Source organism: Anarrhichthys ocellatus, unplaced genomic scaffold, assembly GCF_004355925.1.
Source record: "Anarrhichthys ocellatus isolate YVR2014 unplaced genomic scaffold, GSC_Weel_1.0 scaffold16, whole genome shotgun sequence".
NCBI lineage: Eukaryota > Metazoa > Chordata > Actinopteri > Perciformes > Anarhichadidae > Anarrhichthys > Anarrhichthys ocellatus.
In genome coordinates this window covers 8,222,596-8,238,221 of record NW_022280046.1, presented here as the reverse complement: position 1 = coordinate 8,238,221, position 15,626 = coordinate 8,222,596, and the positions used below count along the sequence as shown (strand labels likewise).

Genomic DNA, 15,626 nt, shown 5'->3' with positions numbered 1-15,626 from the left:
GTAATTGTCACTCATTCGCTTTAACCGACCAATAAACAGAGAGGAAGCAGTTCAACAAATTTGTTTCTGATGACAACACGAAAGAAAAAAATAAACGTCAGAGGCTAAAAGTGTGATAAAATAGTATTTATTTCACAGACACATACAAGGAAAGGAAGAAAAAAAAACAGCTTATAGTGATATTTGTCATACACATAAAGCAAAAATATATATAATATATATATCTTTATATACATCTTAGAATGGATGCCTGAGTGTAATTTGAGGTTTAAGAACTAAAGCCTGCCATCACATACTGCAGAGGAACATAGAAAAACTGATGATAATACCACAAAATCATAGAAAACACCACTAGTGTGAGACGTAAAGATGGCAATCCATGATTACACACCATGCAGAAAACAAATCACTTTGAACCATGAACACAGGGTGGAAACAGTCACTAAGTATGGCCCAAAAAAACTCAGTCTGATGGAGGGTTTATAAAATGTGACTCAGTGAAGCAGCTTTAAAAAAATGTATCATAAAAAAATGTATTTCTGACTTTTACTTTGCTGCTCAGATTGGAAAAATATGAAGTTTGTTACCCGTGAAACCGAGCAATTATGAAAAATGACTACCATTATGTGTGCAGTTATGCTGCATATACAGCATGCTAGTTCAAATGTGTGAGCAGGGAACAGGCTCATTATCAGCATGGACAGACTCATTCAATACACAGCTTATTGGGACTGACAAGCATTACAGGAAATGATTGGTGACTTCATATTTGGAGGTAATATTATGATTTTTTTTTTTAAACACCTACATTCATTTACTGGCCCATCCATTACCAATTTTCAAATCCAGTTTAAAAAAATGAGTTATGCGAATAATTTCAATTTTGACATTTTGTTGAGAGATCATTTGGCTGCATGTAAATATGTATCTGACATGTGACAAATTTGACTCCAATTCAAACAGAAAGTGAAAGATCAGCTTTCTCTCAAATATGACTTGAATTTGTAAAGAGACTGTTTCTTTGTGATTGTTGCCATATAAAGATCTGACTGCAAGGAAATGACTGAAAGGGAACATTAAAGTAAAGGAAGTACGAAGAAGACATATTTAGTAAACACATTGCCCATACAGTAATCGTACAGTAACACAGCTTCATATAACTGGGGAGAAAGACACAAATACACAACGCTGGGAAGGTTCTCCAGACATGGATCGTCCTCAGTCACTAATACTAGCTTTCTGGGTAATCTCTCTTCATTCACTTTTGGATTTTACATGACAACGTTATGCTACACAAACCTCAAAAGCTCTCAAATTTTTTCTGATTATATTTCTTGTAAAAAAATATTTTTACTTGAGATTATCTTCCATATTTTGTCTTTTTGGTTTCACATTTGATGTTGCAAAATTCCAATTAACGGCTAATTTGTCTATTATTACAAGACCGAGTTCAACCATGTCTGTCAAACTTTCCCTTATATCGTTTTTTTTGTACATATAAACATATCATATGATGACATACATGAAATGTAGTTTCTAAAATGTTATATAGATAGTATTAAAAAAAAGAAGCTTCAACTGGATCCATGCATAATATGTGGAGCTAGCTTGAGAACATACAGTTGTCAAACTGGAAAAAGTTTCACTTGGATGCACCTTGTGTTTCTGATAAAAACTACAATCAATCAACCAATCAGTCAGTCAGTCAGTCAGTCAAATAGATGATGACTAGACAGTTTGGATCAACAGAACATGAGTAAAACTATACTTATTGAAGCCCCCCCCATTATTATGTTTTCTTAAAATAATGACTAAGTATCTTAAAATGACTAAGTGATGCACCATAATTACAAACTTTCTTAAAACAAAGACTCATTTTGAGAAACATTGCAACATGACATAGTATCATGAAATACCAAAGTACTTACTTAGTACTCAAGTCATGATTTTGAGAAAGCTTCTCATTTCAAAGAAATACAAGAGATTTTTGTTTTCATCACATTGGCAGAAATGGCCTTCCATAAGCACCGCACCGACCAATGTGAGCACCAGTAGAGCCCCTCACTCCCATCAGCTGCAGACAGGACTCCCAAAAGCAAAACTAAACCAGATGTACTCTTCTAAAGGTATTTCAGGCTTTTCCTGCAGTGAGGACCGGCCACCAGAGATCCTTCATTTCCCACCAACCGGCGGGATGTGACACACGAGCGCAGTGAGCGAGAGTCGCTCTTGTCAGTCGGTCGCCTTGGTGCTCGTCTCACGTTGACACCCACCAGACGGCAACTCCGATTCAGATACATTAACTCGGCTTTAGTGAGATAACCAGGCGGTGAAGCAGGCCAGCTCACTGGTGCACACTGTTTCTCTGTTCTTCAGGAACATATGCTGCTAACACAGTTCCCATAGTGTTTGTCCACAGGCCGTGTCCACTTCTGATTAAATAGAGGCTGGTGGCAGTGATTGTGAAAGCCCACTCACTGAGTGAACAGAACCCATGTCAGAGTTAGCGGTGGAGTTGCTCTAGTAAGCTTTCTGCACTGTCTGCGTTCATTTCCATTCCCATCTGGCCCACACCTACAGCCCGTCTGTGAGACTTCATACATGTTTTAACTGGCCTTTTTTATCATATCAATGAACCAGCTTGTTATTATGCGTTCCTACCATAATTCTACAGCCTGCTTTTTAAAATCCTATTAGTATAGGTGACCTTTAATAAGCTTTTGTATCTAGTTCAAATATGCCTCTTACTGTAGTCCTCTGCTCCTCTCACAACCCCAGACCAACAGCTTTTATTGAACACACTGAAGTCTTATCACGTTTAAAACTGGCGTGTGGTAACTTCAATGGTGTATCAGGGGCCTAGAGCTGAGAGTTGATTCATGTTTCAGTCGATCAACAACAATTTTGATAATAGATTGTTTGCCATTTATCATTCAAGTGCCAAATATTTGCCAGCTCTGGCTCATCAAATGTAAAGATTTGTAGCTTTTATATCCTTGTAAGTAAAATACCTGAAAAAAAAAAAAAGATCCCACAGATCAATTGATCATGATAACAATCGTTTAGTAAAGCTGTAGTCCTACTGAGGACACGGACATGCATTTAAATGACCATATTTTCCCCATCTAACTATGTGCAAATCACAAAGATAAAGTGCCACCCTTTAGTATCTATGTAAAGTCATAATGTGGTGGTTTGTGAAAGGCCCGTCTCTCTCTCGCTCTCTCTCTCCCCCATGTGTGTCTGTCATTCACACACATTCAGTAACAGTGGATGGATGGATAGAAAGAGGTATAACACAAGACACTGTCTATACTAAAGACGCCAGACAGGCAAAAACAAGCACATCATGCAACATAAAATCTTGTCGTAAAATGAAATAAAGTCTAGACAGCCCAACCCCGGACACGCCCCCACACTGGACCTTAATCTCCATGTCCAACCCCCTCAGGTCAGGAGCCGGTGGCGGGTTTGCCTCCCGCCCCCCTCAGCTGAGACCAGTAATGCCCGTAGTTGCTGCTTTGGCATCAGATGCACACACAGAGACTGGCAGTTATGCTTCCTTCACAGCATTGAGTCGGTCGGTCGGTGTAATAACGGACGCTCCTCCCCATGAATCTAAAAAAAAATAAAATAAAGGAGCGTGAGGAGTTCTGAGTGGGAGGAGAGAGGAAAGTCGTCTCCAGAAAAAATCTTCCCCTTTCCACAAAAAGAAGAAAAAAAGCCTGTGTTCTCCTGTTTGGCAGCTGCACTTCCTGTTCTTACTTGTTGCTTAAAAGTTCCAAAAATGTTGCTCCCCTCCAAAATAAAAGGGTGAGGAGTCGGTCCACCTGAAGCAGCGTTGGTTGTGAGTGAACTCAAATGTCCCGATGCAGCCGCTGAGGATTGAACCACAGTGATGTTGCTGAAGTGAAACTGTCCCCATGGACAGTGGAACGAGTCTGCTGATGCATTATGGGTAGTAGTGCAGTTGTTGAATATGTCCGAGGAAATCTTGCAAAACAAACCCTTCAGTCAGCTTATATACTGGGTAACTTTACCCTACTCCGCAAAGTTCCCTGCATGGGTTCATCCCTGTCCTGGATCCTGGCAGATGCATTCTGGTTAATGTAGTTGAATACGGACGGTCAGCTTGATACAGCGGTAGACAGAGGCTGACTCTCGGGAGGAGCCCTAGAACGGGCTGACAAGGACAAGATGCTTGAAATCAACCTGAGGAGAGGAAAGAGGAAAGGAGAGGGGAGGAGAGAGGAGAAGTATAAATCATAATGTAATGAAGCCCTGCCTTAAAAGTACAGATTTAAATAACAGAGCTGAATGAGAGATATACAGGCAGGGTTATAATCTGTGTGTGTGTGTGTGTGTGTGTGTGTTGGGCTTATAATCACATGTTGGCTAGCTATCTAAAGGGCTGTCCGAATGTTGTTTATAGCAGCACTTTCAACCATTCCGGTTCTCACTCAGGCAGAGCTTTGCTCTGCGATTCTCACTGGCTTAGCTCCCGTTGGAGGGCATTTTGTGGTACTCTTATAAATCGTAAAAAAGTGACACCTCATTAGTATTTTAATTATCTTTGCCACGGAGGCCGGCCGCCATCCGGAGATCTAAAACTATCTGCCAAACAAGCTAGACTAAGAACATGAACCGCCATGTGTGTGGCCATCGGTGAGAACTCAACATGTTCACAACACAAGTGCAACAAGATAAATTCAATCTGACACAAACTGCTTCAGAGAAGAAAGAGAAGATGATCAATGTCTGCGTATATGTGCGTCTCACATTAGATTGGCATGGACTTCATCTTGACCATAGAGGTGAGTTCCTGTTTGGTCACATGATCGCGCCGCCTCTGTCTCACCCTGGAAATACAAAACAATATGTGAACAACAAGAAAGAACTTTAAAAAATGCCATGATTTGGAAAAAAAACAACTAAATCTCAAAGACAGACCACACAGCTGTGGCTTGCGGATGTGGGATGTGTGTGTGTGTGTGTATGTGTCTTACCACACGACAAAGATGAGGGAAAGGACGGTGGTGAGGATGACCACGGAGAACAAAACCAGCAGAATCACCAAACCCAAATTACCTTCATCCTCAGGATGTACAGAATCTGAATGAGAAGAAAAAAAACAACATGGGGGGGTCAACACAACAAGCTGCATGGAAGGTACGGAGAGAGAGAGAGAGAGAGAGAGACAGACAGAGAGAGAGAGAGAGAGGCTGACTCTTCTACTCACGATAGAAGAAACAGATGTGTGTGTGTGTGTGTGTGTGTGTGTGTGTGTGTGTGTGTGTGTGTGTGTGTGTGTGTGTGCAAATATAGTTGAGAAATAAGAAGGAAAAGAAGTTGAATCAGACACAGTTCACACCTCGCTGTGTTTTTGTCTTCTGAAACCTGTGAATATACATATTTCATATATTTTTGTGCTTCTGAGGCAAAAATAAAAAGAGAAAAATAAATAGCGGTCTGCATGTGCGTGTGTGTTCTCAGATTTAATTACTCTGTGGTGACAAGCTAATTTTAAATGTGCCATTACAGCTTTCATACAAACACGCATTTATCATACTGAGAGAGGGAAAACAACTCTCGTTCACACACACAAACAAGACACAACGCTGTTGAATGTGAACTGTGAAACAAAGCAACAACAACAAAAAAGCATGGACATGCATTAACAATAAAACGTGCAAAAACACAAAGATTTACAAGCAAATGATAGTGGACACACACACACACACACACACACACACACACACACACACACAGAAAAAGACATCTGGTTCACAGCAAACCATCTTAAATCTGACGGCATCAGTCACGGTGACTTCCAGCCTGTGTCTATCTGTCTGCTTGTATATGCTACTGAGCGGGTGGCACATGTTTACCCGTGCATACTATTTGTACATATCGTGCATGTGTATATTTTTGATGCGCACGCTTGCAAGGAACTGCAGGCTGCTTTTTCCTGTGTGTGTTTTTTTTTTTTTGCCGGTGTACATGTGAGCTGCTATGTACTTAACCTGTCATCCAGGTAGAGAACATCATATCCCGCAGGTACAATTTACTGCAGTTATATGTAATTTGGGCAAGAAGCCAGACACGAGGTACTTGTACTGCTCTACCCAGAGTATAATAACAGTAAATAATTGCTGCATCAATGACGGCTTCTTGTTGGTGCCAAATAAAAACACCTACTCGTCCCGCTGTTTGAAAGCCAAACCAGCGGGAAACAGACGCGTTTCAAAACTGATCTGATCTTTCATCGACCTGACGTTTGTTCATCATTTCACCTCAAAATGAGATGATGGATGTTTTGGTTTTTAACAAAAACAAAGTTTCAATGCGTGCATTTAATTCCAGGGAGGGACGAGGACACGCGCTCATAGCGACTGTAGTAAACACATTAGTTGTGATAGCAATGTAGCAGTGGATGTACCAGACTAAGCAGTGTCAATTACAGTAACCGTAACAGCAGTAGTGGTGCATGTAGCAGCAGTAGCTGTGATCGTAGCACAAACAACTGAGGTGCAAGAAGCAGCAAAAGTCTTGGCATTGAAATTCTAACATAAAGACAGATACAGTGTTGATGTTGTGCCTGAATACAATCACTGATGCGTCATTTGAAACGGCGAAACTCTGCTGCCCGGGTTGGAATCCGACCCGCGGTCCTTTGCCAATCACCCCCCCTTCCAGTCTTCAGTTGTGCTGTCAAATAAAGGCAGAAAAGACCCCAAAAAAGAACTTACTGTGGGACTTTGCGGTTGAGATTTCAGGTTTTGTGCTGAAGGGAAAGAAATATTCTGGAAAGCTTTCCTCTGGCTGGAGCTCCTCTGGAGATTCAGGTGTGGAGGAGACTGCAGTACAAACGATCACACACACGTTTTAGGGATTATTCTAGTGAGAAACGATTAATATGCAGCTTATTTTATAGATGAACCTTTTGTTTTATTATTTTATGAGATTTATCTTTTGGTTTACAAAACCTCAGAAAATAGTCAATAAATAAAACTTAATTTGACACAGAGTCCAACGTGACTCAATCGTATTTACTGAGTTTCATTATGATGCTGCTCCATGATGCTGATTGTATTGTGTCGTCTCTCTGCGGAGCGCTTTTGTTGCTTTTAAATGTGCTCCAAAAACAAACTGACTTTAGTCTTAGACATCAACATTGTTGTTAATCTTTCTCTCTGACCTTCCCAAGGCCTGGCGAGGAGCAGGGGACTCCATTCACTCCACTGGCTGTCAGAGTTCACCTCGTCATGGGCTCGAATCTGAACTTGGTGGAGGTGACCAGCCAGGGCGTCAAATATCACGACTGGACTCTCCTCGGAGAAAACCTGATGGGATGGAGAAAGAGGTTACAGAGGCTTACATTAGATGACCACTCACTCATCTGATCAGCCCAACACATTCATTTTTATTGACCGAGGTTTTAACAAAACTACATGTTAGACTTAAGTATCTCATGATGTCCCATTAGTTCATTTAACTTCAGCCCCATGTTTTGACATGTAGTTCCTTGTTTTTAGAAGCATTGACTGTGATTGGCTTGGGTTTCAGAAATAAGGTCGTAAAGTAAATAAATCTGCACGAGGTTTAGCTTCAACTGCTTATACAATGTGGGGAAACTACAGTTTTATTTTCTTTAATACAACCTGTATACAGTGTATACAGCGGAGCCTCGCTCACTAACCTCGGACCAGTACACGGAGCCGTGTGGCCTGTATCTGATCTGAAACATGAGGGGGAACGCATCCTGCAGCGGCCAGGAGGCAGGGAAGTCCCACGAGACCATCAGCCTCTTTGGATGGCCCTCTAGGGCCTTCACCAGCAGAGACTCTGGAGGGTCCGGTTTCACTGCAAACAAGGAGAGATAAAAAAAGAAGAAGAAAATTAGAAAGAGATTGAGCCACAAGTATTTCCTGTATGGTTGGCACACTATTTAAAAGACAACAAGAAAGAAATCAAGTACGAGAGGGCAGATTAAACCAAAAAAGCCAAAACCCCAAAACGTATCTGATGAGTGGTCTACCGTTGCAGCTTTGATTGAAAATAACCATTCTTTCTATGCATATATCACCACGCTTTTGACACAACTATCCACAACTTTTGGAATCTTGTGTTTTGCAGCATATTTGAAGCACCGCTGTGACTAAAAACAGTATGCGGAGGTTGAGGAAAAAAAAAAGAGGTGAGCGATATCCAGCAGGCACTCCAGCAGCCACTACAAAGACCGCCTCGAGGACGCCGCGCGATGGCCTCCGCTATAGAGCGACGAGAACGCCATGTGCACAGAGAGGAGCAGCAAAACAAGATAATTGAGGTCATTATGTGAGGACAGAAAGGGAAGGGTCTAATGAAAACATGCACATGTGAAAAAGACGGGACAGTAAATGCATCTTCGTTTCAGTAGAGCAGGGAGTGGGAGCACTGGAAGCAAAAATAATGGTGAAAATGATCAACCTTTGGGGAAGAAAATACCATATTCATGTCTATGAATACCAAGTGCTTCATAGACATCATAGAAATGTGTCACTAAAATAGGAAAAACATATTTTTTGAACCACTCCTTTGCTGTGTGTGTGTGTGTTTTAATGTGATCTTACATAGCTCGTGTAACCTAAAGCGGGCGGCCGTCGTCTCAGACCCCAGGGCGTTGGTCTCTGTGATTCTCAGGGTATGGATGGTCTGCCAGAAGGCAGGATGATAGATGTCGCAGAGCTTGCGGGCCACATCCAGGACGCATGGCCTCCACTCCTGACCGGTGCCCCTTTAAAGAAAAACAAGAAAAAAAATTGTTGCATTCTGTCAGGTGAGAGACAACTCGAGTGTGTGCCGGAGAACTGCAGAAACACTAAGAAATAAGACACCAATGCTTGAGTTTCCTCAGCTGGACACTTCACTTGAGAAGCACTGCTGTGATGTGTTATGGTGAAAAGTTTCCACTGAGTGCCACATGGCCAGAGATGGAAGCAGAGAAGCACAGACAGGGTTCACATCGGGATACCACTCACGCTACATGCAGCTCATTCAAAACGTAACATCTGTGGCACATGCACTATATTTATTCTCTGTTGCCCATTGTGACCCTGGGCGTTGCTGTTTGGCTTGCAGTAACTCGCTCTTACCTGAAGGAGGCGTTGTACTTGGCTGGCAGGAAGGTCTTCACCGATTCCGTCCAGGAGCAGCGAACGTGCGTGTGATTGGGCACTTGACAGGAAACGCTCAGCAGCCCAGGGGGGTCTGGGAGATGGGAGTCAGACAGTGTATTGTCAGGAGAGAGAGGGAGTACGTTTTAATGAACCTATTAAATGTAATATTTGAAATGTTTCTCTGTCTCGTCCTCAGGTCTTAAATGAACAGCTCTGTGCTCTGGTGTCCCTATTGTGAACCAAAAATATTTCAGGAGAGGCTTGGCCAGTTCTGTGGAAAAAAAAAGTCCCCGTCCCTTTAAAAAGGAAGCCCACTTAAGGGAGCCGCTTCCTGTTGGAGACAGCTACAGGAAGCGGAGGGCTTTTGTCTATTAGAGGGGCGACAAGACCGCTTTCCTCTGAGGACCGGCAGTGCCGCTCTGATCGTCTGCGTTTTGTAATAAGGCGCCTTGTTGGAGCCGAAGAGCCGGCATGAATCAAATGTTGAGAGGAGGAACTCATTCATTAAGTAAAAGGGGGAGAGAGAAATATAATTAGAGGGATGAAAGAGACATGGAGGAGAATATGTTAAGGCAAACTAAAGAGAGAGACGAGAATGTGGGAGTAGGAGAAACATTATACTATGCTTTTATGCTGAATTATCCAAAGACTGAACTCAACTGTGAGGGACCGGGATGCTGTCTAACACACGAGGGACGTACGCATGTTCCTTTTTTTAAAGGCTGCAGCGAGAGACTAAAAGTATGGCAGAGGTGTTAAAAGTGTAATGACTCCCAAATTAGGCGCTGCGTAGCCAGGACAAGTCGCAGCACGACAACACTTACGGCCCAGCCTGAGTGTGACGGAGTGGAGGAGGAGCCCCCGGGCGTCATAGCAGCTGTAGTTGCCCTGCGCCGAGTGGTCGACGTGCAGCAGCACTAAGGCTCCATCGGAGGTCACTTTGTGCCACGGCAGCGCTGAGCTGTGGTTGAGATGCCACGCCATAGGCGCCCTGGTGGAGAACACATAAGAGTTTAGTTATTGTGCCTGAACAAGAGCTGAGATCTTTAAAGCAGTTGTTCACAAAAGACGAGACAATTTGGAGAATTCCTTCCTTCCATACTGCAGTACGCATTTGAGCCACATGAGGGAGCCTGGATGTTTGTATTGTTCTAATAATTGTAGCCTACTTATGACTTCTGAATAAAGTATGAAAGGCTGGTGTACGCTCTGTATTGATGAGAGGAAAACTAAAAGAGCCTGTTAACCACCTCAATGCATTGATTTGGTCTCATTCATAAATTAATTAACGTGTATATATGTTTCTCAATAACACATGCATAAGATAAAGTTGTGATTTATCAAAAGTACATCTCTTCTAAAGAGCTGGTTTCCAAATTCCCAAGTGCACAAATGAGCTCTTCTCTCAATAATGCTTGATGTTAATTGGGTCTCCATGGTTTTTCAATTTTAAAAAGTGGGGCCCCAGAAAAAAAAAACAGTTTTGAAAATACTGCTTTAAAGGACATTATCATAGGAATGAAATACCTAAATCTACATATCACAACTTTCATTTGAACAAAACGGCTGGTTTATTCTTTGTATTTCTCACCGACAACAAATCCCACAAAGAGACTACAACCAACAGCCATGTTAGTTTATCTGCAATACTACGTTTTGAAAACAATAACGGTCTGTGGCACATGAGAATAAGAATTATCAAGCTTTTGTTAGATAATAACTGTTAGAAGAGTGAATTAACTACTGGGTTTGTCTTATTATCTGATTTGCTGACAATACAATGCAATTCACTGTATAACCTCTAATTTGTGTTTGTTTTTTACTGACTTTTGTTTTCATTGAAATGACAGAATACACCGTCTATCTCTCAAAACAGATCATTTAGCCTTTTTTGCACTGGTTAACCCTTTGTATCATGATAAGTAATCTCCTGTTGTTGACCGTCAGACCATCATCAAAACAGTAGTTTAATTCATCTGTTGACTATATGAACACAGATGGCTGATGAATCCTATGGCTATACAAATGGATATCACTGCAACGTCTTGATGAGTTTCTTCCCGTATGACTATTGAATGTAATAATAATTTAAAAAAAAAAATCTTTCAAACTCCCATATGACTGTGCTGTAAATACCTCTTCGTCATTAGAAGACAAAGAGACACAACTTCAACGTACACAGGAAACAGTTTTCTTTCCTCACCTGATTTGTGACTTCCCGCAGGCCAGTGTCACATTGGACTGCATCTGCCCGTACTGCACGCCTAACACTGCAACACATAGACATCACACAAAACATTAAAAGCGGGTATGCGCGTACTGCAAATACCGTGCAGAAATACCACGTGTCCGCATTGTCTGTATCAATGTGATTTAGGCGCTGCCATTTACAGTGGAGTCAACAGTATCACAATAACATGACCGTACAAGGTTTGGGATCCTGCAGACACTGGGCCGGGGAGACTTTGGCACGCCGTCTGAAGCTGCTCAACGGTTTTATTTTTCTGACACTTTATTATTATCACGATTCAAATAATCGCTCTATTAGCAAATCCACTTTAATATCTCTACAGTAATAGAAAGAGAAGCGTTTCAAGAAGATATCTAGAACAAGACACAGATGTAGGGCCCCTATTTAAACGGTCTATGGTGCATGGTCTAAAGTACTTAGCTCAAGGGCATTTAGGGTGTATCCGACTCCAGGTTTGCTCGTCAACCGGCTCGTAATCTGAGCCCAAAGTGAAGCGCAAGGGTCTAAAGTGGTCTCTTCATTAATAGGTGTGTTTTGGGCATTATATGAATTAAACCAATTAGAGTGTCATCTCTAATTTCCTTTAAAAGCCAAGTGCGCCTGCACCTGGAGCGTTGTTAGTTCATCAGTAAATCTGAGAAGCGAGCAGGTTTTCTGCCGAGGGGAACGTATCTGCTTGTGCGCCAAGTGAAAGAGTGCGAGCGGACCATCTACAGGAGCAGCCGAGCCTCTCAAGTCTCCTGATCCTCCGTGCCATCAACAGCTCCATTCGAGTGCATGTGGGCAAATGCACCGATCCCTGCGTGTAGCTCCATGTGTGTAGGTCCCCGTGTCTAGGTCCCCGTGTCTAGGTCCCCGTGTCTAGGTCCCTGTGTGTAGGTCCCCGTGTGTAGGTCCCCGTGTCTAGGTCCCTGTGTCTAGGTCCCCGTGTGTACGTCCCCGTGTGTACGTCCCTGTGTGTAGGTCCCTGCGTGCATTGGGAACCTGCCTGTGTTGCCACATCTTGTTATCTGAATAACGTTACCTTTAAATAGCAGGAAAATACTGCACCACTGACTTTAGACCAGGTTTTTGTTGGTCAAAGGCGCAATCTCTTTCTGCCGCCTCAAGATATCAATGTGTCAACAATGCCTCTAGCGTGCAGAGGGGCACAGATAGCTACTTACACAACGTAGCATGAACATGACAGCTGCGCCGGTGTGAAAATAGCAATGATGGACACTTAGACCTAACACACATTCCAATTAGAAACATTTTTGATACGAATAATGAGCCTTTGAAATGTGGAAATGTACCGGTGCTGATCCAACTGAGAAACAAAGCCCAAAACATTTCCATTTGGACAGATTTAATCTGCTTTCCGCACACTGTCTGAATTTGCTTTTTCATAAGATTGATTCACTGGCTACAAATGCACCCTTTTGTGGTGCCTATCCATGCAAATAGCTTCAGCTTTGTGTGCTGCGGTTTTGAGATATCCATCTGTGAGATTTCTGTCTCCACCCTTTTACAACAGCTCTGAATGTAATTTCCTCATATCATTACAAAATGACATTTGCGTTACAAACGCAAATGTCATAAAGCGATAAAGCGAGGTCACTGAAGGTTTGGTGAGTAATAGTCAAGATCAAACCTTCGGTGAACTCGCTTTATCGCAATTTTAGTGTGTTGTGAACTGTGAGTAAAAGCTGACAGGCCAAGTACAGTTTGTATCATAACAGAAGAGTTTTAGCAGCTGCTGAACTTGCCATCCAGCAAAATTGTGAAGGCGGAGCAGATTTGAAGCAATACTAAGTGCAGTGTATACCTGAGCAAATATCTTGTGTTGACTGCAGTAATTGGCCAAGCTGATACTCTATCTCAGTATGTGTGTGCATGTTTAGCTTGGCTCCGTAACATGAAAAGCTGGCGTTTACAGTAGATCTGGAGTGGAAAAACATCACTTTGACTGCCAGTCTGCCATGCAGGCATCTTCATTAATTCTCAGCCTCAATCACTCAGGCATGCACACTCCCTGCTGGCCTCTCCTCCCTTAGTAACAAACAATTTGTCCCGTTTTTTTTCCCTCTCCTTAATTTGTGATACAAACCGATCATTGTGTCACAAGTCTAAGCGGCAAATGGTATCGCAAAAGGATTACAACAGAAAACATTAAGTTTGATTAAACAAATGTGACTTTGTCGTTTGCATCAGTAAGGGGACCAGGCAGGTGAAGCATTTTGTAGATGTTATTATTCAGTGTGCTCTATTGGTGTATATTGATGTTACTTTCCCCTTCTGCAATAACTTCATGTGCCCTTCAGGGGCCGACAATCCTAAATTCAAGTTTACACAAACTCAAGTTACCGAGGGCCTTTTCAATGCTTGGTTTTCACTCACACCGAAAGATCGCTTTTCTGGCTTTCCTGCTGTTGTTTTAGTGGTGGTGGGAAGAGAGACAGCCGAGGTAAAAAAAAAGAACGATGAAGGGTTCCACAGTGAATTTGTGGCTACATTCATGTTTCTGTGTGGAGGGGACGAGCAGAAAGCAGGACAATGAATTCTACTGAGTTCCTTTCTTTTCTTAATTGGCCTGTTTATTCTGCTGCAGTGTGTATGGGAAACAATTTGTCATACACAAGGCATGGTTAATAAATCTGAGCTTCTAAGACAGCGGTTTATTTATTGGAAACTGTGAACAAAGCTGTGGGACATTAGAAAAACATGTATCACAGAAAGGATTTATTATGTTCCATGTTTCGTCCACATGTTTAGTTTACTGCCCTGATATTGTTTCAATCATCAAATTAAAGGCTGAGATCAGGTAAATAGCAACAGGACAGACAGACAACAAGACCAGACAGATTATTCAAATGACTCATTGGGAGGTTAAACCAGGAATGAGCACACCTGAACAATTTCAGGAGGAAATCGTATGAAGCTTTTTCTGATCAAAGAGGAGATTGCAATTTATATTGGGTTTATTTTCACACCACAGGCATGCATTTGTGGGCTATATTATATTTTAAAAATACATAAATGTGCCAAGCGTACCATATCAGAATTGTCTTTTTAGTTGTTGACATAACTCAGTAATAATCAATCATGACATCCAAAAGTGACGTATCTCCTGATAACAGCTGAGCTGCCCAGTTATGGCGATGATGACAAACCGCTGGTCATGTCCGACAATGCTCTGGTATCAAACTGACTGCATGTAATGCCTGACTGTTGACTGCTCGGCACTTTAACAGTTTGAGCTAACGTTAGCTTTGCAAAATGTCAGGGTTTCTGAATTGTGGAGGTCCCAGCGTGGGGGCCTTGACGAGCTTAAAACACGGTGTCATCTGCATAAAAGTTCACCTACAGGGATTCCATTAAAACTCTCAGCTGTCTGCTTACTCTCCACAACTGCCGAGCTACAAGCTAGCTACCTGTCTGAAAGTGATGTGCGGCGATCACCTTCATCATTATACCATGTGCACAAAAACGCTTGCCACTAGGTTGGTCTTATATGATCAGCAAAAAGACAGAGCCCACTCCTCTCGAATTAACTGGAGAAAAGGCCAATAATGTTGGTGTTGTTGTTTCGCCAACGTAAGAAATTAACTAAAGTTTACCAGCAACAGTGGTCCTTACATTTTCTGTAGCTTGTGAAGAAGAAACTGTTAAATTATACATTTAACAATTCAAATTGTGGCTCTTGCGTTTAGACAACTGCACTATTTAACTGCAATTTTGATATAAAAATGAGAAACCATTCAGACCTTAACTGTGTCCACACAACCAGGCAAGTACAGTTGGTCAAAGTTCAGAAAAACTGCATTTCTACTTATATTTAATTTGCACTTAAGGATATTATTAAAATCTTCCTTTGTCTCTTTTCTCATTAACTTTCAATTTATCTCAATCTTTTTATTCAATGGCTCTCTCGTCAGTGTTTTCCAGATTTTCTTTTCCCCTTTAACCACCAAACACACACACACACACACACACTCACACACACACTCCCCTAACTATGTTCCTGTGAGTGTGCGTTACCTGGGGCCTCAGTGCAGTGCAAAGAGTTGGCTGATCTGAATGTGTGTATTCATGTTTTATTGGCAGTGAAGTACATTATTCCCCAAACCCACAGCGTTCCACTCATATCTGATTCTCCCTCTGGCAAGAGGGCCCAGACACATGCGCAAGCACACACACACACACACACACACACACACACACACACACACACACAC

At 42.1% G+C, this 15,626-nt stretch overlaps 1 protein-coding gene across 1 annotated transcript in view; it reads right to left on the bottom strand.

Moving 5' to 3' along the window:
• Window positions 1-111: 111 nt before the first annotated feature.
• il11ra (interleukin 11 receptor subunit alpha) overlaps window positions 112-15,626 on the bottom strand; it is a 62,274-nt gene continuing 46,759 nt past the window's right edge. The window contains exons 3-12 of the mRNA XM_031855517.1: window positions 11,362-11,428; window positions 9,983-10,149; window positions 9,135-9,249; window positions 8,613-8,776; window positions 7,700-7,863; window positions 7,199-7,343; window positions 6,750-6,857; window positions 5,007-5,112; window positions 4,780-4,859; window positions 112-4,212 (exon numbers count right to left, since the gene is read on the bottom strand). Coding sequence (XP_031711377.1) covers window positions 4,781-4,859; window positions 5,007-5,112; window positions 6,750-6,857; window positions 7,199-7,343; window positions 7,700-7,863; window positions 8,613-8,776; window positions 9,135-9,249; window positions 9,983-10,149; window positions 11,362-11,428 — 1,115 coding nt within the window. The 3' untranslated portion in view covers window positions 112-4,212; window position 4,780. The remainder of the gene's footprint in view (window positions 4,213-4,779; window positions 4,860-5,006; window positions 5,113-6,749; window positions 6,858-7,198; window positions 7,344-7,699; window positions 7,864-8,612; window positions 8,777-9,134; window positions 9,250-9,982; window positions 10,150-11,361; window positions 11,429-15,626) is intronic.